General features: G+C 46.6%; 1 protein-coding gene across 1 annotated transcript in view; it reads right to left on the bottom strand.

Moving 5' to 3' along the window:
- Positions 1-22,390: 22,390 nt before the first annotated feature.
- GPR180 (G protein-coupled receptor 180) overlaps positions 22,391-25,835 on the bottom strand; it is a 34,547-nt gene continuing 31,102 nt past the window's right edge. Inside the window, exon 9 of the mRNA XM_068267919.1 lies at positions 22,391-24,333. Coding sequence (XP_068124020.1) covers positions 24,175-24,333 — 159 coding nt within the window. The 3' untranslated portion in view covers positions 22,391-24,174. The remainder of the gene's footprint in view (positions 24,334-25,835) is intronic.

The following is a 25,835-nucleotide window of genomic DNA, read 5'->3' as shown; positions in this document are numbered from 1 at the left end:
ACCCACCCGGCTACCTAACCGGCTACCTAACCACCCACCCGGCTACCTAACCACCCACCCGGCTACCTAACCACCCACCCGGCTACCTACCCGGCTACCTAACCACCCACCCGGCTACCTACCCACCCGGATACCTACACACCCACCCGGCTACCTAACCACCCACCCGGCTACCCACCCGGCTACCTAACCGGCTACCTAACCACCCACTCGGCTACCTAACCACCCACCCGGCTACCTAACCACCCACCCGGCTACCTAACCACCCACCCGGCTACCTACACACCCACCCGGCTACCTACCCACCCACCAGGCTACCTACCTACCTACCCACCCGGCTACCTACCAACCCACCAGGCTACCTACCTAAAGACCCATCAGGCCACCTACCCACCCACCCAGCTACCTAACCACCCACCTACCCACCCACCAGGCTACCTACCCACCCGCCTACTCAGCCACCCACCAGGCTACCCACCCACCCGGCTACCCAGCCACCCACCAGGCTACTTACCCACCCGGCTAAGGGCTACCTACCTACCCACCCGGCTGCCTACCTACCTACCCACCAGGCTACCTATCCACCCAACCACCCATGGGAGCTGCGCGCAGGATGGAGGCTGGGACAGGAGGTCTGCTGCTGCAGGTGAGTAAATGGTTTTTTTTATTATTTATTTTAGCAGGTGTATGTTCTGGGCAGGTCTGCCACATGATTGCGTGTATGTTCTGGGCAGGTCTGCCACATGATTGCATGTATGTTCTGGGCAAATTTGCTACATGATTGCATGTGTTTTCTGGGCAAATCTGCCGACATGATTGCACGTATTTTCTGGGCAAATCTGCTGACATGATTGCACGTATTTTCTGGGCATATCTGCCGACATGATTGCACGTATTTTTTGGGCATATCTGCCGACATGATTGCACGTATTTTCTGGGCAAATCTGCCGACATGATTGCACGTATTTTCTGGGCATATCTGCCGACATCATTGCACGTATTTTCTGGGCATATCTGCCGACATCATTGCACGTATTTTCTGGGCATATCTGCCGACATCATTGCACGTATTTTCTGGGCATATCTGCCGACATCATTGCACGTATTTTCTGGGCATATCTGTCGACATGATTGCACGTATTTTCTGGGCATATCTGCCGACATGATTGCACGTATTTTCTGGGCATATCTGCCGACATCATTGCACGTATTTTCTGGGCATATCTGCCGACATGATTGAATGTATTTTCTGGGCAAATCTGCCGACATGATTGAATGTATTTTCTGGGCAAATCTGCTCACATTATGTGTATTTTCTTGAGAAAACCTGCACAATTATGTGAATTTTCTGGGGAAAGGGTCACCAAAACTTGGGCCCACTGTCTTTGCGTTGCACTTTTCAAGGGAACCTGAGGTGAGAATAATATTGAGGCTGCCATATTTCTCTCCTTTTAAGCAATACCAGTTGCCTGGTTGCCGTTCTGGTCCTCTGCCTCTTATTCTTTCAACCATAGACCCTGAACAAGCATGCAGCAGGTCAGGGGTTTCTGACAGTATTGTCAGAACTGAGAAGATTAAACTGCATGCTTGTTGCTGGTGTAATTCAGTTTATTACTGCAGCCAAATAGATCAGCAGGGCCGCCAGGCAACTAGTATTGTTTAAAAGGAAATAAATATGGCAGCCTCCATATAACTCTCACCCCGGGATCACTTTAAATTACAGTTAGCTCCGCCCTTATCCGGTCATTGCCACGCCCATTTTTTGCCGCGGCGCTACGCGCCGCAGGTTCTATCCACAACCATTTTTTGCGCCGCAGGTTATAGCCACGCCCATTTTTGGACACAGGTCAGGGGGGCCCACAATTGATATTTTGCACAGGGGCCCACTGCTGCCTGTGTCCGCCACTGTATGGAGCACAAGTTCAGGATAATCTACTTATTGTGGAACTGAGACAGTGTTTGTCTCGGTTCCACATTAAGTAGATTGCCATTGTAGAGGTGGCTCAAGGTTCCTTTTTCTTTCCAATGTGGCAGTCCTAACTGACCTGTGTGAACCATGAGGCAAATATATAGGGGTGGAGAGGGGATAAAGAAAAGGCGGGAATGGAAGGCAATTTAGTCAGTCACTCTTGACATACCTTACAGACTGGACAATTTTAAGCCTTCAATGGGGAGTGAAAACAGGACAGAACCATTTCTTACTATTTGTAGTCTATCTGGATACATTATGGAGTTCCAGATGTTTGCAGCTTCAACAACCCTTTGAACCTAGTGGCATTTATTTTTTGCAGGTCAACAGAAGAGTCTGGGAACGGTGATGTTATTTATCTGAAGGGATTCCTTCCCCGAATTGGCTAGTCTTAAAATTCGATCCCGATGACTTGTTGATGATCTGCACTAAAAATGGTCTTGTGTTAGATTCAGATATCGGCTTCCAATAGCACATATGGGCAAGAGACTATCTTCCCCAAATGTCTCTTTTACCTACTTATCTAAAAAGCCTTTCACGCTATTCCCCTCAATGCCTTCTGTCACACTAATGAGCCGCTAATGATTGTATCAAGACTTATTTTTCAGGTTATCCAACTTGGATTGCGCTGCACTGACACATCGCAGCATTGAAGCCACAGAATGTTCCTTTGGTCCACAACAATCCTCAGTTTTCTTTGGCCCACACCTTTCTTATGGTCTTCATAGGCCTTTACAGACTTGTTCTAGCTATACACACTTTGATAACAAATCTGATGTGTCTCTCCTTGCTTGAAAAGAAGATTGTACTAATCAATAGTACAGTAGATTCTCGTTATAGTAAACTATGATATACTAAACCTCTGGATATGTACCATAGCTCCCAAGTGTGCGCGGTTTGAATGATAAAATCACGTTTTGAATACTTTGTGGTAGGCATGACTAGGGGTATGACTGGGTGTGGCTAGAGGTGGGGCAGGGGGCGTGCCTTAAAGTGTCCCTCTTTCTTAACTCAAAAAGTTGGGAGATATGATGTACCACTTTGTCTACCCAAACTTAATTATATTTCAGCAGAAATCTGTTAGAGTACAGATTGAAATTCTAGCATTGTACTGCTTTATGCAGTACAGTGGTAGACAGCCATCATCTTCTTACTGTTCCTCTCTCATGCACTAGACAAAGATTGTCTATTATACCCAACGTCTTCTAAATTCATACACTGACCAATATTGATCTGAAGTTTATCTATCAGGTTCATTGGGGGCAATAAATCCCCAGCAGATTTGATCCATGTGACTGAATCAGCCAGTAGAAAAAAAACCTTGTTTATAGCCAGCCTTGGTCAATTACCAAAACTGTCCATATATTGTACTGGTTATTTTCCATATATCCTAACACACTTACATCTCTATTGCCGTGACGGACATTGATGGGCCAATATTTTCCTCGCTGAACAATGGGAAGAACAACACTCAAGAAAACAGGTATTCAGTGCATACATGTAAAGAAAAAAAGCGAGTCACATACTGCAATATCTTATGACTCGCTGGCACAAAACAAGGAAATATGGCTTCATTACTACACTTCCTGGATGGAAAGTATTTAAGAACTTCTGCCAGCATGGATTATAACAAATCCATCAAGTATTTTTGTTTCTCAATTATTCATAGGAAAATGTAATCCTGATTAAGTATCCTTGGGCAGGAACTCGTGTAGAGCTGCCTGCATATGCTGTTTCTAGCAAATGCTTTTGTTAATTTAATCTGCAGCCATGGCTTCATTATGGTTGTAGAAACACTCAATAGAAGGAGGTTAAAGTCACACATACAGTCATTTGGTATGAATACTTGCTCTCATGAATTGAAAAAAATCCATCTGCAAAAGTTAATGTGCTGAAAAGCAGCCCAGAATTGTCAGCGGTAAAAAGGAAAGGTTTTTACTGTTCTCTAAAATGATGGAGTCTCCAGTGGGTTGTTACCGTGCCCAGGCTAGGCACTGCTCTTCTGCTTACAATTGCCATAAAGGTTTGATCTGCATAAGCTGCTGTCAATTAGTACTGGATGTGAAGCACTTCTGGAGAGATGGCATTATCTGTAGGAGCCTCCACAGCTATTCATGAATTAGGTGCCCCTACCTCAACAGTGCATAAACATAGTGTACAGGTTAGCGTACTGGTTAAGGCGCTGTACCTCTGACACAGGAGACCAGGGTTCAAAATTCAGCTCTTCCTGTTCAGTAAGCCAGCACCTATACAGTAAGGAGTTCTTGGGCAAGATTCCCTAACACTGCAACTGCCTACTGAGTGCGCTCTTGTGGCTGCCTCGCAAGCGCTTTGAGTCCAACAAGAAAAAGGCGCTATACAAATACTGGAATTATTATTATCATTAACCATACCCACTAACATAAAAGTTATAAGGCTGGAGCTCTGCATTGACAATCTGGGCAGAAGTAAACCTGGGATAAATACCGTATATTACCACAGATAGGCTTTACACTTTGGGTGTAAAGTGTGTGTGTGGGTTGGGCTATCCCCGGAAGTATAGGGCGGGTGACTTGTGAGGGGGGGCCCCGTATGCAGAGTGTGTTGAGGTGTGTGCTGCAGCATGTATACCTATACTATGTCCTTGCTCCGGCGTGCATCCTCTAGTGTCCCATGCAGCTTCTGGACTGGACACTAGAGCTGCAGGAAATTTCGGCACAGGGTGAAGCTGAAAGACTTGGTATTGGATCAGAGTTGAGCAGAGAGCTGCAATCTTGTAATGCTCAACGCAGTACAAAGCTCGTATGCATGCGGTTCTGCCTGTGTTTTCCACCTTTCCTCGTACTCCTAGTCAGTACAAACTCACAAAAATTGCCTATTTTTTTCATTGCTCACCTGTCAAATGATCAAACAACAAAATGGCTGGTGCATCAGTGTGTGATCAAATCATCTATTGCTGCTTGAGTGACAGTGGGCACAATGGACCTTAATTTATTAAAATGCATATCGACAAGCCACAAGCTTGTGGGAGAAAGTCCTTTGGACAGAAAAGACAGAGCTCATTTCTGCAAGTCAGCTCTATGTTCACAGACAAAAAAATTAAGTATTCAAAGAAAAAGAACATTGTACCTACTGTGAAATATGGTGGAGGCTCAGCTTTGAAGCTAATATACCATGTCATGCAGAGGAGCGCAAGCGAGCATCACTTCCTGTTTGGATTCCGGGCAGAAGGGGATTACCACACACTAACGTGGTAATACCTGAAGGCTTATTTTTGACAGTGTGGTGTGGTCCCCGGGCCTTACCCCACAGCTGCCACCAATACTCAGTCTGAAGCCGGCCTGATGAAAAGTCTGATTTTTATTAAAAATGTAATTAATAATTATAGGTGCTTATGAACTTTTGTCAGTTACAAAAAATACATAGACAATTCTGGGATCTTCTATTTTTGTGGAGGGATAGCAACACATTTTGCCACATCTGTATTTAATTGTATTGTGATTTAAAGTGAATCTGAAGTGAAATCTAAAAGAAAAAACAGATACCTAAGGAGAGGGAAGGCTCTGGGTCCTATAAAGCTTTCTTTCTGCTACTGGTCTCCGCATTCCCCCGCAGGCTTCTTGGTTAAACCTCCCACCGTGGAAGACTTCGGCAGTCTTTAGACGCACTCTGCGTGCGAGTGTGCAAGAGAGGTGGCTTGTGCGTGTGCAGTACGGAGTGGCGTGTCTTTGGGAAGCCAAAATGCTTTCAAAGACTGCCAATGCCAGCCCAACCTTAAAGAGAGCAGTCTACAACCTATGGGTTGTAGACTGCTAACGGGGGAGCCTGCAGGGAAATGCAGGGATCGGGGGGAGAATGGGAAGGCTCTGTAGGCCTCAGAGCCTTCCTTCTCCTTAGGTATCTGTTTTTTCTGGTGGTCTGTTTTTTGATGTGTGGTTCTGATATTGACCTGTCTGCATTACATGAATCCTGACATTACTTTAGCATCTACATCAGCTTTCAAACTACTCTCAAGCATACCTCCCAACATTTGAAGTTGAGAAAGAGGGACACTTAAGCCACGCCCCCTGTGCGGCCTTAAGCCACACCCCTGCTTTTGCAGGAGGGTGACAAGGGGAAGAATGAGTTTGCGGAGGAGAGTGCCAGTGGGTTGGGGAGGAAGGTGACAGTGGGTAGGAGGAGGGTGTTAGTGGAAAGTGGAGGGTGTCAGTGGGCAGAGAGGAGGGTGCCAGTGAGCATGGAGGAGGGTGACACTGGGTAGGGAGGAGGGTGCCAGTGGGTAGGAGGAGGGTGCCAGTGGGTGGGGAGGAGGGTACCTGTGGGTGGAAAGGAGGGTGACACTGGGTGGGGAGGAGGGTGCCAGTGGGTAGGAGGAGGGTGTCAGTGGGTAGGAGAAGGGTTACACTGGGTGGGGAGGAGGGTACCTGTGGGTGGAAAGGAGGGTGACACTGGGTGGGGGAGAAAGGTGCCAGTGGGTAGGAGGAGGGTGTCAGTGGGTAGAAGGGTGACACTGGGTGGGGAGGAGGGTACCTGTGGGTGGAAAGGAGGGTGACACTGGGTGGGGGAGAAAGGTGCCAGTGGGTAGGAGGATAGTGTCAGTGGGTAGGAAGAGGGTGCCAGTGGGTAGGGGGGGTCGTCAATGGAGGGGGGAGAATGCCCGTTGGTGGGGAGGAAGGTGGAAGGTGCCCCTGTGTGTGAGGAGATTGCCCTGGGGAGAGAAGACAGGAAGAAAATGATCGAGGCGCCAGCCGCGCTAATAAAGGGATGCGGGAGCCTGCTTTATTCCTCCCTCCCTCCTCACTCCCTCTGAATGCCCCCACCTGCTGTGAATGTCCCCCCCATAGGCAGTGTGTGCGGAGCAGAGCGGAGCGGTAGGTCCTCTTACCGCAGATCCATGCGCACCGGCAACTAGTCTCCTGCTTCCTGTGACGTCATGGTAAACAGGAAGCAGGAGACTAGTTGCCGGTGCGCATGGCTCTGCGGTAAGAGGACCTACCGCTCCGCTTCGCATGCACTGCCTACAGGGGGGGGGGGGGGGGACACATTCACAGCAGGTGGGGGCACTCAGAGGGAGAGAGGGAGGGAGGGAGGAATGAAGCAGGCTTCCGCATCCCTTATTGGCGCGGCTGGCGCCTCGATCATTTCTGTCATCTCTTCTCTCCCCAACCGGCCGGGACTTAAGGGGGGCTTCCCGGGATAGCGGGAGAGCCCCCTCAAATCGGGAGAATCCCGACCAATCCGGGACGGTTGGGGGGCATGTCTAAAGCTAGACACAGACTTGAGTCAGATATACAGGTAAGAACTGCAGCTCCACATACACTGTGCTACATAAAGGGGAGACGTGCAGACACGGTTGCTTATCAAGAAAGGATTCAACAAAAAAGTCCAGCCTGTCCAATCACTTCCCCCATGTTGCTCTGACACTAATGTCTACCAGGGAACATGTAGACACCTACTTTTTGGCACTTCTTCAATTGCAGAATACAGAGTGCGGAGTTATTTTAACCACTTCCGTACCAGCAGTTTCTGCTGCCTTAAAGCCAATGGGTACCGCTATCCAAATAAAAAAGTCAGATACTCACCTAAGGAGAGGGAAGACTCGGTCCTAATGAGCCTTCCCTCTCCTCTCCCGGTGCCTTCGGTGCTGCGCTGGCTCCCCCGTTCGCATCCGCCGCCGCAGGGACTTCGGAGGTCTTCGGGAGCACTCGGGCTTCCGAAGACGGGCCGCTCCATACTACGCACGCGCGATTGCGTCATATAGGACGCTTGCGCAGGCGTAGTATGGAGCGTCCCGTCTTCGGGAGCGCGAATGCTCCCGAAGTCTTCCAAAACATTCCCCTCGGCAGCGGAAGTGGCAGTATTTGACCGAACTGGTCGAATACTGCTACGGGGGATCCTGCGCAGGACCGGGCACCGGGAGAGGAGAGGGAAAGCTCATTAGGACCGACCCTTCCCTCTCCTTAGGTGAGTATCTGACTTTTTTATTTTGATAACGGTAAAAATTCACTTTAAGGACCATAGACTGCTGGTACCAAAGAACGCCACCTCCCAACGAATCGTCGCACATACCTGCCACTTCCGCCGCTCCTCCATCCCCGCAAGTCCCTCTCTCTGCCGTTGCTATGATGGCAGAGCTGTGTGAGCAGTTCAAGAGCCGCTTTCGTTGGCTCCTGATGCTGTCCACCAATGTAAACCACTGGGATTGGTTTACAGTGATGATAGGGTCAGGAGCCAATGAAATCAGCTCTTGACTGGCTCACACAGCTCTGCCGTCATATAGACCAGGGTTTCTCAACAAGTGGTTCGCGTACCCCAGGGGGTATGCGAGACCAATGCAGGGGGTACGCAGTGACTTGTGTTACCTTTCTTTCCTTCCTCCTGTTTGGAGCTGCTATTTACAGCTCCCCTCCAGCTCCGTGCAATTCCGACAGCTAAAGCTTGGTGATGAGATGATAACAGCGTTATCAGTGGAGATAGGAACTATTGCAGTCCCCCCTCCCCCCCCCCCTTTCAGGCATAATGAGCACGTCCAGTGCTCGTCCCTAAGGAATGTGAGGAGGAGAAGAGGGTAGAGATAAAAACACCATGTGCTGATACTGGAGACAGTGCCAACGTGGCAGAGCAGCGTGAGTAAGTGAGAGAGTGTATGTATGTGTGTGTAAATTGCCTGTGTTCTCATCATCCTCTGCCAGCCTCAGCCAGCACCTTCATCCATCTCTCACTACCCATCACCCTCTGCCATCCTCAGCTGGCACCTTAACCCATTTCTAACCACCCAACACACTATGCCAGCCTCAGCCGGCGCCTCACCTGTCCCTCCAGCACCCATAACCATCTGCCAGCCTCAGCCACCACCTTCACCCATCTCTCACCACCCACTACCCTCTGCCATCCTCATCCAGCACCCTCACCTGTCTCTAACCACCTATAACCCTCTACCAGCCTCAGACAGCACCCTCACCTGTCTCTAACCACCCATCACCCTCTGCCAGCCTCAGCCAGCACCCTCACCTGTCTCTAACCACCCATCACCCTCTGCTAGCCTCAGCCAGAACCCTCACCTGTCCCTCAAGCGCCCATCACCCTCTGCCAGCACACTCACCTGTCTTTCCTACCCATCATTCTCTGCAAGCCTCAGTCGGTACCCTCACCTGTCTCTCCCACCCTTCACCCTCTGCCAGCCTCAGCTGGCACCCTCACCTGTTCCTCAAGCACCCATCACCCTCTGCCAGCCTCACTCAGCACCTTCTCCCGAACACGCACTCGCCGGGTACTTTGCAGAGATGGAGTAGTAGTAAGGGGTACTTCATTTAAAAAAGTTGAGAAACACTGATATAGACAGCAGGGTGAGTGATCTGCGGCGGGGAGAGAGCGACACGATCAGCGGTAGCGGCGGGATGATTGAAATCCATGCCCTGGCAGGTATAACAGGGTCAAAACAGGGTGTAGATTTCAATCATCAAGGTCCGGAAGTGGTTTAAGACAAGATGGAAAAATGACATCCTAGGAGAAAACTTAGGAGAAAAAGTTAAAGGAATAAAAGGTGACCACACACGATACAATAAAATGATCAGATTTTACGGCAATTCGATAAAAACGATCGGATCTCCCCAAAAAAATTCGAAAGCTTTTTTTTTTCATTCGACTGAAAAATCCAATCAGATTTCCTGTTTTTATTTTTCGATTTTTATCTATCCGGAATGCCAGATATTTTTCTTCAATTTCTCTAAAGATTGTCAATTTATTAATATACACACCCAAGCAATTTTCTCAGTTTCCAATCATTTTTATCATAATTGGGGAAAATTGAACATAGGTGTGTGGTACATTGGTCATATTTTTGAAATGTTACAATCAGTCAGAAAAATGTATTGCATATCTTAAAAAGAACAGATATTTAAAAATATTGTATGGTGTGTGGCCACCTTAAGACTATGAGCAGATTGTGCAGGTTAGCTCTCATACTACACGAAAGTGGTAACATTTGATTTGTGTTCCAGGCTGAAAGTGAACCTGAGAGCAAGGGTGAAAAAACATTTCATACATACCTGGGGCTTCATCCAGCCCCCTTCAGGCTGATCGCTCCCTTGATGCTGTCCTTAGCCACCTGCAGCCTCTGCAATACGGACTGTAATTCGGCACATCCGTGCTTCCCCGTCCAGGAGTGTTTTTTGCCAGCGCAGTAGTACTCTCAGGCACAGTACTCTCCCAGCGAAAGGAGTGCGATGGAGCATGTGCGGCAGAGCCACGCATGCACAGTAAGCCCGACTCCCGCAGTTACTGGGCCGGATTGTGAAGGCTGCAGGAAGCAGAGGAGGGTGAGGGACTAATCAGCGTGAAGGGGCTGGAGGAAGCCCCAGGTATATGTAACACTTTTTTTCCCCTTCATCTCAGGTACACTTTAAAGGATACCTGAAGTGACATGTGACATGATGAGATAGACATGTGTATGTACAGTGCCTAGCACACAAATAACTATACTGTGTTCCTTTTTTTCTTTCCCTGCCTGAAAGAGTTAAATGTCAGGTATGTAAGTGGCTGACTCAGTCAGAAATGGCTTCTGAGAGCAAGAAAGAGGTAAAAAGGGGAATTTCTTATCAGTGAGGGTCACATTGTAGTCACTTCCTGTCTGAGTCAGGACTGAGTCAGCCACTTACATACCTGATATTTAACTCTTTCAGGCAGAGAAAGAAAAAAAGGAACACAGCATAGTTATTTGTGTGCTAGGCACTGTACATACACATGTCTATCTCATCATGTCACTTCGGGTATCCTTTAACCACTTGAGGACCACAGTCTTTCTACCCCTTAAGGACCGGCCACTTTTTTTCCATTCAGACCACTGCAGCTTTCACGGTTTATTGCTCGCTCATACAACCTACCACCTAAATGAATTTTGGCTCCTTTTCTTGTCACTAATAAAGCTTTCTTTTGGTGCTATTTGATTGCTCCTGCGATTTTTACTTTTTATTATATTCATCAAAAAAGACATGAATTTTGGCAAAAAAATGATTTTTTTAACTTTCTGTGCTGACAATTTTCAAATAAAGTAAAATTTCTGTATACATGCAGCGCGAAAAATGTGGACAAACATGTTTTTGATTAAAAAAAAACCATTCAGTGTATATTTATTGGTTTGGGTAAAAGTTATAGCGTTTACAAACTATGGTGCAAAAAGTGAATTTTGCCATTTTCAAGCATCTATGACTTTTCTGACCCCCTGTCATGATTCATGAGGGGCTAGAATTCCAGGATAGTATAAATACCCCCCAAATGACCCCATTTTGGAAAGAAGACATCCCAAAGTATTCACTGAGAGGCATAGTGAGTTCATAGAAGATATTATTTTTTGTCACAAGTAAGCGGAAAATGACACTTTGTGACAAAAAAAAAGAAAAAAAAAAGAATCCATTTCTTCTAACTTGCGACAAAAAAAAATGAAATCTGCCACGGACTCACCATGCCCCTCTCTGAATACCTTGAAGTGTCTACTTTCCAAAATGGGGTCATTTGTGGGGTGTGTTTACTGTCCTCGCATTTTGGGGGGTGCTAATTTGTAAGCACCCCTGTAAAGCCTAAAGGTGCTCATTGGACTTTGGGCCCCTTAGCGCAGTTAGGCTGCAAAAAAGTGCCACACATGTGGTATTGCCGTACTCAAGAGAAGTAGTAGAATGTGTTTTGGGGTGTATTTTTACACATACCCATGCTGGGTGGGAGAAATATCTCTGTAAATGACAATTTTTTCATTTGTTTTACACACAATTGTCCATTTACAGAGTTATTTCTCCCACCCAGCATGGGTATGTGTAAAAATACACCCCAAAACACATTGTACTACTTCTCCCGAGTACGGCGATACCACATGTGTGGCACTTTTTTGCACCCTAACTGCGCTAAAGGGCCCAAAGTCCAATGAGTACCTTTAGGATTTCACAAGTCATTTTGCGGAATTTGATTTCCAGACTACTCCTCACGGTTTAGGGCCCCTAAAATGCCAGGGCAGTATAGGAACCCCACAAATGACCCCATTTTAGAAAGAAGACACCCCAAGGTATTCCGTTAGGAGTATGGTGAGTTCATAGAAGATTTTATTTTTTGTCAAAAGTTAGCGGAAAATTGATTTTTATTGTTTTTTCACAAAGTGTCATTTTCCACTAACTTGTGACAAAAAATAAAATCTTCTATGAACTCACCATACTCCTAACGGAATACCTTGAGGTGTCTTCTTTCTAAAATGGGGTCATTTGTGGGGTTCCTATACTGCCCTGGCATTTTAGGGGCCCTAAACCGTGAGGAGTAGTCTGGAAATCAAATTCCGCAAAATGACCTGTGAAATCCTAAAGGTACTCATTGGACTTTGGGCCCTTTAGCGCAGTTAGGGTGCAAAAAAGTGCCACACATGTGGTATCGCCGTACTCGGGAGAAGTAGTACAATGTGTTTTGGGGTGTATTTTTACACATACCCATGCTGGGTGGGAGAAATAACTCTGTAAATGGACAATTGTGTGTAAAAAAAATCAAAAGATTGTCATTTACAGAGGTATTTCTCCCACCCAGCATGGGTATGTGTAAAAATACACCCCAAAACACATTGTACTACTTCTCCCGGGTATGGCAATACCACATGTGTGGCACTTTTTTGCACCCTAACTGCGCTAAAGGGCCCAAAGTCCAATGAGTACCTTTAGGATTTCACAGGTCATTTTGCGAAATTTGATTTCCAGACTACTCCTCACGGTTTAGGGCCCCTAAAATGCCAGTTCAGTATAGGAACCCCACAAATGACCCCATTTTAGAAAGAAGACACCCCAAGGTATTCCGTTAGGAGTATGGTGAGTTCATAGAGGATTTTATTTTTTGTCACAAGTTAGTGGAAAATGACACTTTGTGAAAAAAACAATAAAAATCAATTTTCCGCTAACTTTTGACAAAAAATAAAATCTTCTATGAACTCACCATACTCCTAACGGAATACCTTTGGGTGTCTTCCTTCTAGAATGGGGTCATTTGTGAGGTTACTATACTGCCCTGGCATTTTAGGGGCCCTAAACCGTGAGGAGTAGTCTTGAAACCAAATGTCGCAAAATGACCTGTGAAATCCTAAAGGTACTCATTGGACTTTGGGCCCCTTAGCGTACTTAGGGTGTAAAAAAGTGCCACACATGTGGTACCGCCGTACTCAGGAGAAGTAGTATAATGTGTTTTGTAGTGTATTTTTACACATACCCATGCTAAGTGGGAGAAATATCTCTGTAAATGACAATTGTTTGATTTGTTTTACACACAATTGACCATTTACATAGAAATTTCTCCCACCCAGCATGGGTATGTGTAAAAATACACCCCAAAACACATTATACTACTTTTCCTGAGTACGGCGGTACCACATGTGTGACACTTTTTTGCAGCCTAGGTGCGCTAAGGGGCCCAACGTCCTATTCACGGGTTATTTTGAGGCATTTGTTTTCTAGACTACTCCTCGCGGTTTAGGGCCCCTAAAATGCCAGGGCAGTATAGGAACCCCACAAGTGACCCCATTTTAGAAAGAAGACACCCCAAGGTATTCCGTTAGGTGTATGGCGAGTTCATAGAAGATTTTATTTTTTGTCACAAGTTAGTGAAAAATGACACTTTGTGAAAAAAACCCAATAAAAATCAATTTCCGCTAACTTTTGACAAAAAATAAAATCTTCTATGAACTCGTCATACACCTAACAGAATACCTTGGGGTGTCTTTTTCTAAAATGGGGTCACTTGTGGGGTTCCTATACCGCCCTGGCATTTTACGGGCCCAAAACCGTGAGTAGTCTGGAAACCAAATGTCTCAAAATGACTGTTCAGGGGTATAAGCATCTGCAAATTTTGATGACAGGTGGTCTATGAGGGGGCGAATTTTGTGGAACCGGTCATAAGCAGGGTGGCCTTTTAGATGACAGGTTGTATTGGGCCTGATCTGATGGATAGGAGTGCTAGGGGGGTGACAGGAGGTGATTGATGGGTGTCTCAGGGGGTGGTTAGAGGGGAAAATAGATGCAATCAATGCACTGGGGAGGTGATCGGAAGGGGGTCTGAGGGGGATCTGAGGGTTTGGCCGAGTGATCAGGAGCCCACACGGGGCAAATTAGGGCCTGATCTGATGGGTAGGTGTGCTAGGGGGTGACAGGAGGTGATTGATGGGTGTCTCAAGGTGTGATTAGAGGGGGGAATAGATGCAAGCAATGCACTGGCGAGGTGATCAGGGCTGGGGTCTGAGGGCATTCTGAGGGTGTGGGCGGGTGATTGAGTGCCCTAGGGGCAGATAGGGGTCTAATCTGATAGGTAGCAGTGACAGGGGGTGATTGATGGGTAATTAGTGGGTGTTTAGGGTAGAGAACAGATGTGAACACTGCACTTGGGAGGTGATCGGACGTCGGATCTGCGGGCGATCTATTGGTGTGGGTGGGTGATCAGATTGCCCGCAAGGGGCAGGTTAGGGGCTGATTGATGGGTGGCAGTGACAGCGGGTGATTGATGGGTGGCAGTGACAGGGGGTGATTGATGGGTGATTGATAGGTGATTGACAGGTGATCAGTGGGTTATTACAGGGAAGGACAGATGTAAATAATGCCCTGGCGAATTGATAAGGGGGGGTCTGAGGGCAATCTGAGCGTGTAGGCGGGTGATTGGGTGCCCGCAAGGGGCAGATTAGGGTCTGATCTGATGGGTAACAGTGACAGGTGGTGATAGGGGGTGATTGATGGGTTATTGATGGGTAATTAGTGGGTGTTTAGAGAAGATAACAGATGTAAACAATACATTTGGGAGGTAATCTGACGGCGGGGAGGTGATCGGAAGGGGGTCTGAGGGGGATCTGAGGGTTTGGCCGAGTGATCAGGAGCCCACACGGGGCAAATTAGGGCCTGATCTGATGGGTAGGTGTGCTAGGGGGTGACAGGAGGTGATTGATGGGTGTCTCAAGGTGTGATTAGAGGGGGGAATAGATGCAAGCAATGCACTGGCGAGGTGATCAGGGCTGGGGTCTGAGGGCATTCTGAGGGTGTGGGCGGGTGATTGAGTGCCCTAGGGGCAGATAGGGGTCTAATCTGATAGGTAGCAGTGACAGGGGGTGATTGATGGGTAATTAGTGGGTGTTTAGAGGAGAGAATAGATGGAAACACTGCGCTTGGGTGGTGATCTGATGTCGGATCTGCGGGCGATCTATTGGTGTGGGTGGGTGATCAGTTTGCCCGCAAGGGGCAGGTTAGGGGCTGATTGATGGGTGGCAGTGACAGGGGTGATTGATGGGTGGCAGTGACAGGGGGTGATTGATGGGTGATTGGCAGGTGATTGACAGGTGATCAGTGGGTTATTACAGGGAAGGACAGATGTAATTAATGCACTGGTGAATTGATAAGGGGGGGGGGGGGGGGTCTGAGGGCAATCTGAGCGTGTGGGCGGGTGATTGGGTGCCCGCAAGGGGCAGCTTAGGGTCTGATCTGATAGGTAACAGTGACAGGTGGTGATAGGGGGTGATTGATGGGTGATTGATGGGTAATTAGTGGGTGTTTAGAGAAGATAACAGATGTAAACAATACATTTGGGAGGTAATCTGACGGCGGGTTTGCGGGCGATCTAATGGTGTGGGTGGGTGATCAGATTGCCTGCAAGGGGCAGGTTAGGGGCTGATTGATGGGTGCAGTGACAGGGGGTGACAGGGGGTGATTGATGGGTGATAGGTGATTGGCAGGTGATTGACAGGTGATCAGTGGGTTATTACAGGGAAGGACAGATGTAATTAATGCACTGGTGAATTGATAAGGGGGGGGGGGGGTCTGAGGGCAATCTGAGCGTGTGGGCGGGTGATTGGGTGCCCGCAAGGGGCAGCTTAGGGTCTGATCTGATAGGTAACAGTGACAGGTGGTGATAGGGGGTGATTGATGGGTGATTGATGGGTAATTAGTGGGTGTTTAGAGAAGATAACAGATGTAAACAATACATTTGGGGGGTAATCTGACGGCGGGTTTGCGGGCGATCTAATGGTGTGGGTGGGTGATCAGATTGCCCGCAAGGGGCAGGTTAGGGGCTGATTGATGGGTGGCAGTGACAGGGGGTGATTGATGGGTGATAGGTGATTGGCAGGTGATTGACAGGTGATCAGTGGGTTATTACAGGGAAGAACAGATGTAATTAATGCACTGGCGAATTGATAAGGGGGGGGGGTCAGAGGGCAATCTGAGCGTGTTGGCGGGTGATTGGGTGCCCGCAAGGGGCAGATTAGGGTCTGATCTGATAGGTAAAAGTGACAGGTGGTGATAGGGGGTGATTGATGGGTAATTAGTGGGTGTTTAGAGGAGAGAATAGATGTAAACAATGGATTTGGGAGGTGATCTGATGTCGGATCTGCGGGCGATCTATTGGTGTGGTTGGGTGATCAGATTGCCCGCAAGGGGCAGGTTAGGGGCTGATTGTTGGGTGGCAGTGACAGGGGGTGATTGATGGGTGATTGATGGGTGATTGACGGGTGATTGACAGGTTATCAGGGAAGATAGATGCATACAGTACACAGGGGGGGGGGGGGGGTCTGGGGAGAATCTGAGGGGTGGGGGGGTGATCAGGAGGGGGCAGGGGGCAGGGGGGGGGGGGTAAAAAAAAAATAGCGTTGACAGATAGTGACAGGGAGTGATTGATGGGTTATTAGGGGGGTGATTGGGTGCAAACAGGGGTCTGGGGGGTGGGCAGGGGGGGGTCTGAGGGGTGCTGTGGGCGATCAGTGGGCGGGGGGGGCAGATCAGTGTGTTTGGGTGCAGACTAGGGTGGCTGCAGCCTGCCCTGGTGGTCCCTCCGACACTGGGACCACCAGGGCAGGAGGCAGCCTGTATAATACACTTTGTATACATTACAAAGTGTATGATACACTTTGTAGCGGCGATCGCGGGGTTAACATCCCGCCGGCGCTTCCGTATGGCCGGTGGGATGTTACGGCGGGTGGGCGGAGCCAGTTGCCGGGGGAAGCGCGCGTCATCAATGACGCGATCGCTCCCCCGGCATGCCTAAAGGACGCGCCGCCTGAAGGCGTATTGCGGTCCTTTAGGCGTCCACTTTGCCGCCGCCCATGGGCTGTGGGCGGTCGGCAAGTGGTTAAGGCTGGCCATACATCAATGTTGATTGTACAATCTTACCAATTCCATGTAGTATGAGAGCTCGCACAATTTGTTTAAAGCGTAACTGTCAGGCATAAAATCAATTCTTTATTTTTATCTGGTAAACAAGTAATAATGATGCTAACCAGACAATCCAAAAGTTAGACATCACTCTTACTTTCCTTCTCCATAAAAGATCATTCCCAGTTTCCCTGGCTCTTGTTTGGTACATCTGCCGCACAAAGGAAGTTGCAGGGCATGAGACGTAACTAATGCAGCCTGAATGGCTGAAGCCTCTTTCCCACCTGTTTTCCCCTCTAACACCTGTTCCTTTCTGGTTGGCCAATATTTCTCATGCTGAGAAACTGCAGTCACACAATGCAGTGTTCTCCCCAGAATGTTTTTCCAGCCAGGTGGTATGAAAAAGTAGCCTGGTGGGGAAGGTCATGCTGGGTGCCACTAGGTGGGAATCGCGCCCCCCTCCCATAAATTGACAGGCTAGGCTCTGTCTTTTGTACTGCAATCTCTTAAAGAGATACGTAACTGAAGATAAATTTCCCCTAAAGTCCTCCTGCTCCCTCATCACCATTCCACGCTGCTCTGTTCCTTTGCCCCGCACCTCCTCGATCATGCCCCTGTGGCCAGGAGTGCTTTGCCCATGCTCAGTAGCACCTTTTAGTTACCGCGCAACTGCAAAACGCTACCGGGAATGTGATAGAGGAGGTGAGTGACACGTGGCTGCGCATGCAGTGTTCAGAGAGGAACAAAGCGGTGCGGAATGCCTGCAAGGGACAAAAACAACTTAAGGGGTTGGAAAAAGCCCCGGTAAGTAACTGCCCATTTTTCTTAAACAGTTAAAGTGTCCTTTAAAGTTCTGACTACTCTTCTGCTGATTTGACAATAAAACTACCAGCTTTTCCTATATACATGGGTGGAAAAGATTACATACAGGTTGGAAAAGAGAATTCCTGGGCCATTACATGATATTGATAAGCAGGCAGCTTATCAATAAAATGCTATGGCCCCAGATATGCACTCTTACCACCCATGTATATAGGAAACATGGGGAAACAATCTTGGTAGTCTCACTTTCAAATCTGCAGATTGAACCTGGCTGCTGGTTGTAATGACACTGTCACTCACATGGGACATTACTAGTTATGTGGTTGTGAAGGGGCAAGGGTGTCTCACTAATCACTCTGTGTCTGCCGTTGCCCTGGGTGAGCCTGTGGCCATCTGTACACTGGCTCACTCTCCAACCCCCCCCCCTTCCCAAGCTGCAGCTCCCTCTCACCAGTGACACTTACTTCTGGCATCAATCAGGGCCCGGGGAAGGCAGTGGCAGGACTGGATAATTGTGGGGGTCAAACATCCTTAACCCATTCGTGTTCCGTCGTTTTCACTTGAGCAATGTTCACCTCCCATTGATTAGCCTATAACTTTATCACTACTTACCACAATGAACTGATCTATATCTTGTTTTTTCCGCCACCAATTAGGCTTTCTTTGGGGGGTACATTTTGCTAAGAGCCACTTTACTGTAAATGCATTTTAACAGGAAGAATAAGAAAAAAAACAGAAAAAATTCATTATTTCTCAGTTTTCAGCCATCATAGTTTTAAAATAATACATGCCTCCATAATTAAAACCCACGTATTGTATTTGCCCATAAGTCCCGGTTATTACACCGTTAAAATGATGTCCCTATCACAATGTATGGCGACAATATTTTATTTGGAAATAAAGGCGCATTTTTTCCGTTTTGCATCTATCACTATTTACAAGTTTAAAATAAAAAAAAAAATATATAGAAATATTTCATCTTTACATTGATATTTAAAAAGTTTAGACCCTTAGGTAAATATTTACATTTTTTTTTTATTGTAATGTTTTTTGTTTTTTTATACTAAACATTTTATTTGGGTAGTTTTGGGAGGGTGGGATGTAAACAAGAGATTTATAATGTAAATGTGTGTTTGAATTTTATTTTTTTTACTTTTTGTTGTAGTTTTACTTTTTGGCCACAAGATGGCGGCCATGAGTTTGTTTACATGACGTCACTCTAAGCGTAACATACGCTTAGAGACGCATGGGGGAGGCAACAGCCAGAAAAAGTGCAGCTTCCGAGAGAAGCTGTCGCTTTTTCAGCGGGGGAGAGGAATCGGTGATCGGGCATCATAGCCCTATTCACTGATTGCTTGGCTAACGAACCGCGGGCCGGGAGCGCGCGTGCACGCGCGTGATCGGCCGTGGGACTGCGCGGTAGCGCGCATGGTTCCTGGACGTAGTTTCTACGTCCAGGAACTAAAATAGGTTAAAGAGGAACTCCAGCCTAAACAAACATACTGTCATTAAGTTCCATTAGTTATGTTAATTGAAATAGATAGGTAATATAATCTCTTACCCACCGTTTTAAAAGAACAGGCAAATGTTTGATTTCATGATGGCAGCCATCTTTTTGATTGAAAGGAGGTGACAGGGAGCATGAGACAGTTCCAACTGTCCTGTGTCCTGAGCACCTCTCCCAGTTGCTAGGCAACGTGAACAACAAGATAAGAAATCCCATCATGTTCTGCACAGCATCAGGGAAAAAAAGCCCAGCCTTTTTTCTTTGATGGGTGGAGCTTAGGTAAAAATGCAGCTAAAAATGATGCATTGGTAAGAAAAACAAAATTCTGATGCTGTAAAACTGTTAACCTTCCTGGCGGTAAGCCCAAGCTGAGCTCGGGCTATGCTGCGCAGGAGGATTTCTCAGGCCCTGCTGGGCCGATTTGCATAATTTTTTTTTTTTTGCAACACGCAGCTAGCACTTTGCTAGCTGCGTGTGCATTCTGATCGCTGCCACTCCGCGCTGATTTGCTGCCGATCGCCGCGCCGCCCCCCCCCCCACCCCGTGCGCCGCCTGGCCAATCAGTGCCAGGCAGCGCTGAGGGGTGGATTGGGACTCCCTTTGACGTCGATGACGTTATCCCGCCTGTTGCCATGGCGACAGGGTAAGCCCTCCAGGAAATCCCGTTCTTTGAACGGGATTTCCTGATCAAAGATCGCCGGAGGCGATCGAAGCGGGCGGGGGGATGCCGCTGCACAGCGGCTATCATGTAGCGAGCCCTAGGCTCGCTACATGATTTAACAAAATTTTTTTTTTAAAAAAACACTGCTGCGCTGCCCCCTGGCGGTTTCTAATAGACCGCCAGGAGGGTTAAAGAAACACCAGGCCTTTTCAGTTCTGCTGAGTAGATTTTTAGTCCGGAGGTTCACTTTAAGTTCTGGCTGGCGGGGGCTGAGTTAGAGGCCCCCCCTCCTCGATTAGTAGCAGTCAGCAAGACATACACTCATAAAAACGCTACACCTGGGAGCAGGACCTGTACAGGGAGAGGAGGAGAGCGTCTGGTTGGACATGCCACAAAGCACAGATGCGCGGTCTCTTCTATCTTCAGCTCATTTGAGCTGCCGAGTACAGGGAGAGGAGGAGGAGAGTCTGGCTAGACATTCCAGAGCTGCGTTCCCTCTCCGATCTTCAGCTCATATGAGCTGCGTGTGACGTCACCTGCATTCCCCACCCCTACACACAACTGCTGGGCGCTGAGAGGGAGATAGCATCCCTGAGTGACAGCGGCTGGTTGCAATGATACAGCCACTGCTGATCACCAATGAATGCGCAGAACAGGAATAATTTTACCGGGGCGCTCATGGATTTCACCCGGGCGGCTCGCCCCTGGGTAAAAGGCTCTGGGGAGAACACTGCAATGACTGCAGAGCTGGGTGGGAGTGTCTGAAAGCTGGGAGAAGGGCAGGCAATTATACACAGACAGAGTAAGGGCCCTTTTCCACTAGCAATAGCTAGCGTTTGCGCTAAACGCTAACGATTGCGATTTAGCAAAGTTCAAAATTTTCCTGGCGATTGCGATTTTGCTATGCAATGCACTGCATAGCAAAATCGCAGAAAAAAATCGCTCCGCTGGGCGATCGCGATTAAGTAAAAAACGAATCGCGGTAGTGGAAATTACCTACCGCGATTCCTATGTTATTTGGCAAACCGTAGCGATTTAAAAATCACTAGCGGTTTGCAATTCAGCACCGCAATCGCCGCTAGTGGAAAAGGGCCCTGTTATAATTTAAGTATTATATGATTGAAGTTGTAGGCCTCAGTTAACTGAACTGAGTTTAGTTAAAAGACTTGATGTGCAGAGTCTCCCTTCAAACAGCATTTCTAGAAACACTGGAACATGGGTGTTTGTGCCTTACACAGAACCAGCCAAGGTTAAAGAGTTTATCTACCCGATGTACAGACAGATAGGCAGTCTTGTTCTGTAAACATCAGTTATGTTTCAGAACAAGATGACCAGTGCCTGGAACATGGGACTTTCCAGGCCATGCGCAGTAACAACTGTGGGTGTCATGATACCACGAGAGTCTGAGCCAATTGTAGGCTTGGGGGTATGGCTCAGATGATGTCACATTTAACTCTTTAGTGACCAGTATTAAAGCAGGTGACAGGCTGTAGAGAGTCGCTTTTTCTGCCTCCGGTGACTGCTGGCTTCAACCCTATACTTTGATTTATAATATGTCTTGTCATCTTATCTAACTGTATGCTGTATATAGGACTAAGAGCAGCATAGCCTAAGATGTAACGTAGAATAGACATAAGAGAAAACCTGGTTTCCATGCAAGGGAGCCAAGAGCTGCAATGCAAAGGACTTACTACAGAATAATCTGCTTTGCTAAGATGTAACCACATGTACTGTATATCTGTTTACTGAATAAACTCCTAAACTTTGAGGACGCCTAAGAAGTTCTATCTCCTATGCTGTTGCTGTGATGAGAGTCAAGTTATCTCACTTCCTGTGAGTTGCAGCTCTAATGAGTTGCTGGTGCCGGAACAAAGGTGTAGTGTTGTTGCCAATAGCAACCAACATATAGTTTCTTACAGGCCCTAAGGGAGGAAATAATGTCAGGATTGGCTTCAAGATAGACAGAGTCAAAATGGACAATCCTAAGGGCCTTCTCTTTTTTTTACTATAGAAAAATCACTAAAATAAAAATGTGGACAGTGCAATACATCTGTTATGTAAGTAGAGCAAGTATTTATCTACTTATATAGCTTTTGTTTTTTTCCCGAGATGTTATAGCTGACAGCTCCTCTTTAAAGCACTCAGATTTGGGTTGCCCATACTCACGATGCTACACTATTTACACACAACCACATACATTATAAGGAAAAATAATTTCCTTGCTAGTATGCTAATAAAGCTTACAGTATATTATTGCACGGCTCAGTTTTTATGTAATGTTACACAGCGCACTCACGCAGACCACTAACTGCTTTTAATTCCAAGCCTTTTTATTATTGCCAGTTAATTGGTTCAAGTGTTATGGACACAAATGGCAAGATATTTACTCCGTAATTAAACCTTTTAATTTGTTGGATGCATGACTTTTAAAACCAATAGTAACAGAATGTCACAAAATTAAATAATAATAAAAAAAGTTTTATGCAACTGATATACTTACATTTCCCCAAACATGACATTTACAGTAGAACCACAATCGTATAAATAATAAAAACACGTATCACATGCACATATAAAAACAGATGCATACCAGAATGGTGCTTCATTTACAATTGGTTGTAGTGGTAGGGATGCTGTATGGGTCCCCAGTCTGTAAAACAGCCCATCAAGCAGCATCAAAAGAGTCTATAGTGTGAAATACATGAGGACCAATGTATCATAAGCTTATGTTGTACTAACAGCAATCATACAAAGCACATATCTCAGGTTTACTTACAGGACCACAATTGTGAAAGATTGTAAAAATGTGAAATACATGTAAACACATGCACTTTCAAGATGTACATTTTTCCCAGAGTGCAATACACTATAAAATAATTCCCTGTTATGTAGCTGTCTCTTACATTGGGCAATAAAAATCTTACAGATCTGATTTTAGACTTGTCCATCTGCTCATGTGGGATTCTCAGTATTTCCTTGATTCTTTACAAAAGCACTCCCTAGAAAGGATCTATACAATGATGCTAGCCAGCCTCCATACTCACTTGTGCACTATGGTGCACTATGCTGGCAGTTAAACAGAGCAACTGCTGTTCAGTCAGTGCTTTTGAAAATAAAGAGAGCCCTGAGCCTCCTCCATAAGGAGATGAACTAGTCCAAGATTTTGCTACCTACTGTGAGTGACAGCGACACAGAAAAAAAGCAAATTATAGTGCATTTAACTTTGGGAAAAATGTACAATTTATATGTATGCTAACACATGGATTTTAAATCTTACAATTTTTAGCAATAGTGGTGCTTATAGGGACCCTGAGCAGAAGAATAAAATAGAAATCTGAAGTGCGCATGCGCAGGACACTTACGGTGATGGGCACATGTTCGAGCCTGGTGTGCAGACTTTGGCCAAAGTTGCGCACCTAAAGAAGCCATCAGCAGGACCACGGAGTGAACCCAGAGGACGCGGAGGGACCTCCCGGGCTACCGGGGCTGGAGGAAGCCCCAGATAAATTCAGATTTCTATTTTATTCCTCTGCTCTGGATCCCTTTAATGGCTGCCAATTCTTCACACCAATGCAGTGGAATACAGGGCAATACTTGGTGTGGCTTTGGTGAGAACAAAATCTTTACAAGAAACTGGAGTATGTCTGCTATTAGGGCAACATAATTTACAGAATTAGTAATTGGTCATATCGCAGAAGAGGTCATAAAAAGGGGTTCCCCAAAAGCCACATGATAAAAACCCATTCAAGTTAACAATTCTGAAGAAAAAGCTGCTACTTCTATTGAAAAGGATGGTGAATTTCGAACAACAGATACTTCATTGCTCTGTCCAGTAGAGTCAACACACTGTCAGTGTACATTCTTACTAACACTTAGCATAACAAGCAACAGTTTAAAATATGGATAAAAGTACTCTAGGTGCAGATTCTTCATAAATTAGCAGCGACCGATGTCACCAAGTAGTGGCCAAGCTTCCATCCTCAGTTCATATGCCAGCAGGAGTTCCTTACTTCTCTAAAGATTGGAGTGATGGAGTCACTGTAGAGCAAAGCAGGGCCCATCTGACTGTAAGGTAAACAGTATGCAACTGGCTGTATCAAGAGTAATACCGACTTTTGTGTCCAGAAGATACCGTTAGTGGAAGCGTTACAGATGAAAGAGAGGAAACCTCCCAGTAAAGACTATGAGATAGGAAAAGTCTATACAAGATGATCATTGAGAGTGACTGAGACAGGATGACACCAACAGTGATGACCTATAGAAAGAAAACAAATTGTAAGATGAATTGCTTAAAATGATTCAACTGTCAAGGGAAGAAAAACAATGACACTTTAAAATTTTCATCTATTGTGCGTTGTACATATTGATGAGTCTATTTCCATATACTGGGCTATGTATAGCCACACATTTAATAGGCATTTATATGACACTAAGGGTCCGTTTCCACTAGCCACAGTGCGCGGCTGCGAGAGGTGCGGTGGCACATCCGGGTCTGCGGGTATGCAGAGGAATCCCAGAATCCGTGCCATGGCAATGTCGGCCGATTTGCTAGGGCAAGCGATTCGGCCGACAGCACCATTATTTCCTTTGGCAGAGTTTCCCTGTGCGATTTGCCTGCAGGGAAAATCTGTGGATTCGGCCTGGTTTCCGTGCTAGTGGAAACAGGCCCTAACACTTTTCTGCAGCATTTACAGAAATGTGAAATCCATTACATCATGACTGGCCCTATCACAGTCTAATGCCAAATTTCATGGTTGTGAACACAGTGGCATAGCTAAGGAGCTATGGGCCCCGTGCAGGTTTTACATGGGGGCCCCCCACTCTATGCATAACAATTGATATGGCGCACCAAAACCTGCCAAGGACAACCACAGTGTCAGAGGTGCAAGGATTACTACTACTCAAAGCATCTATAGAAGTGGTTATTGCCAGCACAGGACCAATATAGAACTACGGTAATACTGTGATATAGGGTGGACCCTTCAGGGCCTCTCTGGCCCAAGGGCCCTGATGCAGTGGCTACCTCTGCACCCCCTATTGCTACGCCACTGTCAACACACCTACGGTGCCAGTATGTTTCTGGGCTGTGGAAGGAGACCTATGCATACATTTGAAGATGATACAAATCCCACACAGATAACCTCCAGGCTACAGTTAGCCATATCCTGCCACTGCTTCACAGCTGCTTGCCATCATGCAGTTGTGGTAACAATCCACTTAAGTGTCACATTTCTAAGGCAACAGGAAATCCTACACCCCGAGGTAATACCTGAAGACACACCCTCAAATCCCTTCAGCAAGGAAGTTTTGGGCCCACTGGGTGCCACTTCACATATGCAGAGGTCATGGCACATCTGAAGTGTAACTTTTAGCTCTTTCCACAAAGAAGAGACATGGAGTTGCTGAACTCACCAAATAATAGCATTATAGATATTTATAACACAATACCAGTCACCTTAACTGTAAAGGGCAGAGCAATTAATTTTTTGTCAAGATATCCTTATTCAGAGACAGCAGAAATAATGGCAGCTAGTAAAAACATTTTCAACCCAGCAGATTGGCTTTATGTCTGTGCATTTGTCAGCATCCACATAATGTAACTGTCAAAATACACTAAACAGTTTGTGGGGCCATATGCTGTGATTTCCAGCACATAATTGGCAGTGAACTGCAAGCTATGATCAGATGCATGACACAGCATTAAAGGCCTCACAATTTGCAGAGACTACTGGAATTACAGAAGATAGGGAGGATGTG

Source organism: Hyperolius riggenbachi, chromosome 2, assembly GCF_040937935.1.
Source record: "Hyperolius riggenbachi isolate aHypRig1 chromosome 2, aHypRig1.pri, whole genome shotgun sequence".
Taxonomy (NCBI): Eukaryota; Metazoa; Chordata; class Amphibia; order Anura; family Hyperoliidae; genus Hyperolius; species Hyperolius riggenbachi.
This window is presented reverse-complemented; position numbering and strand designations above follow the sequence as displayed.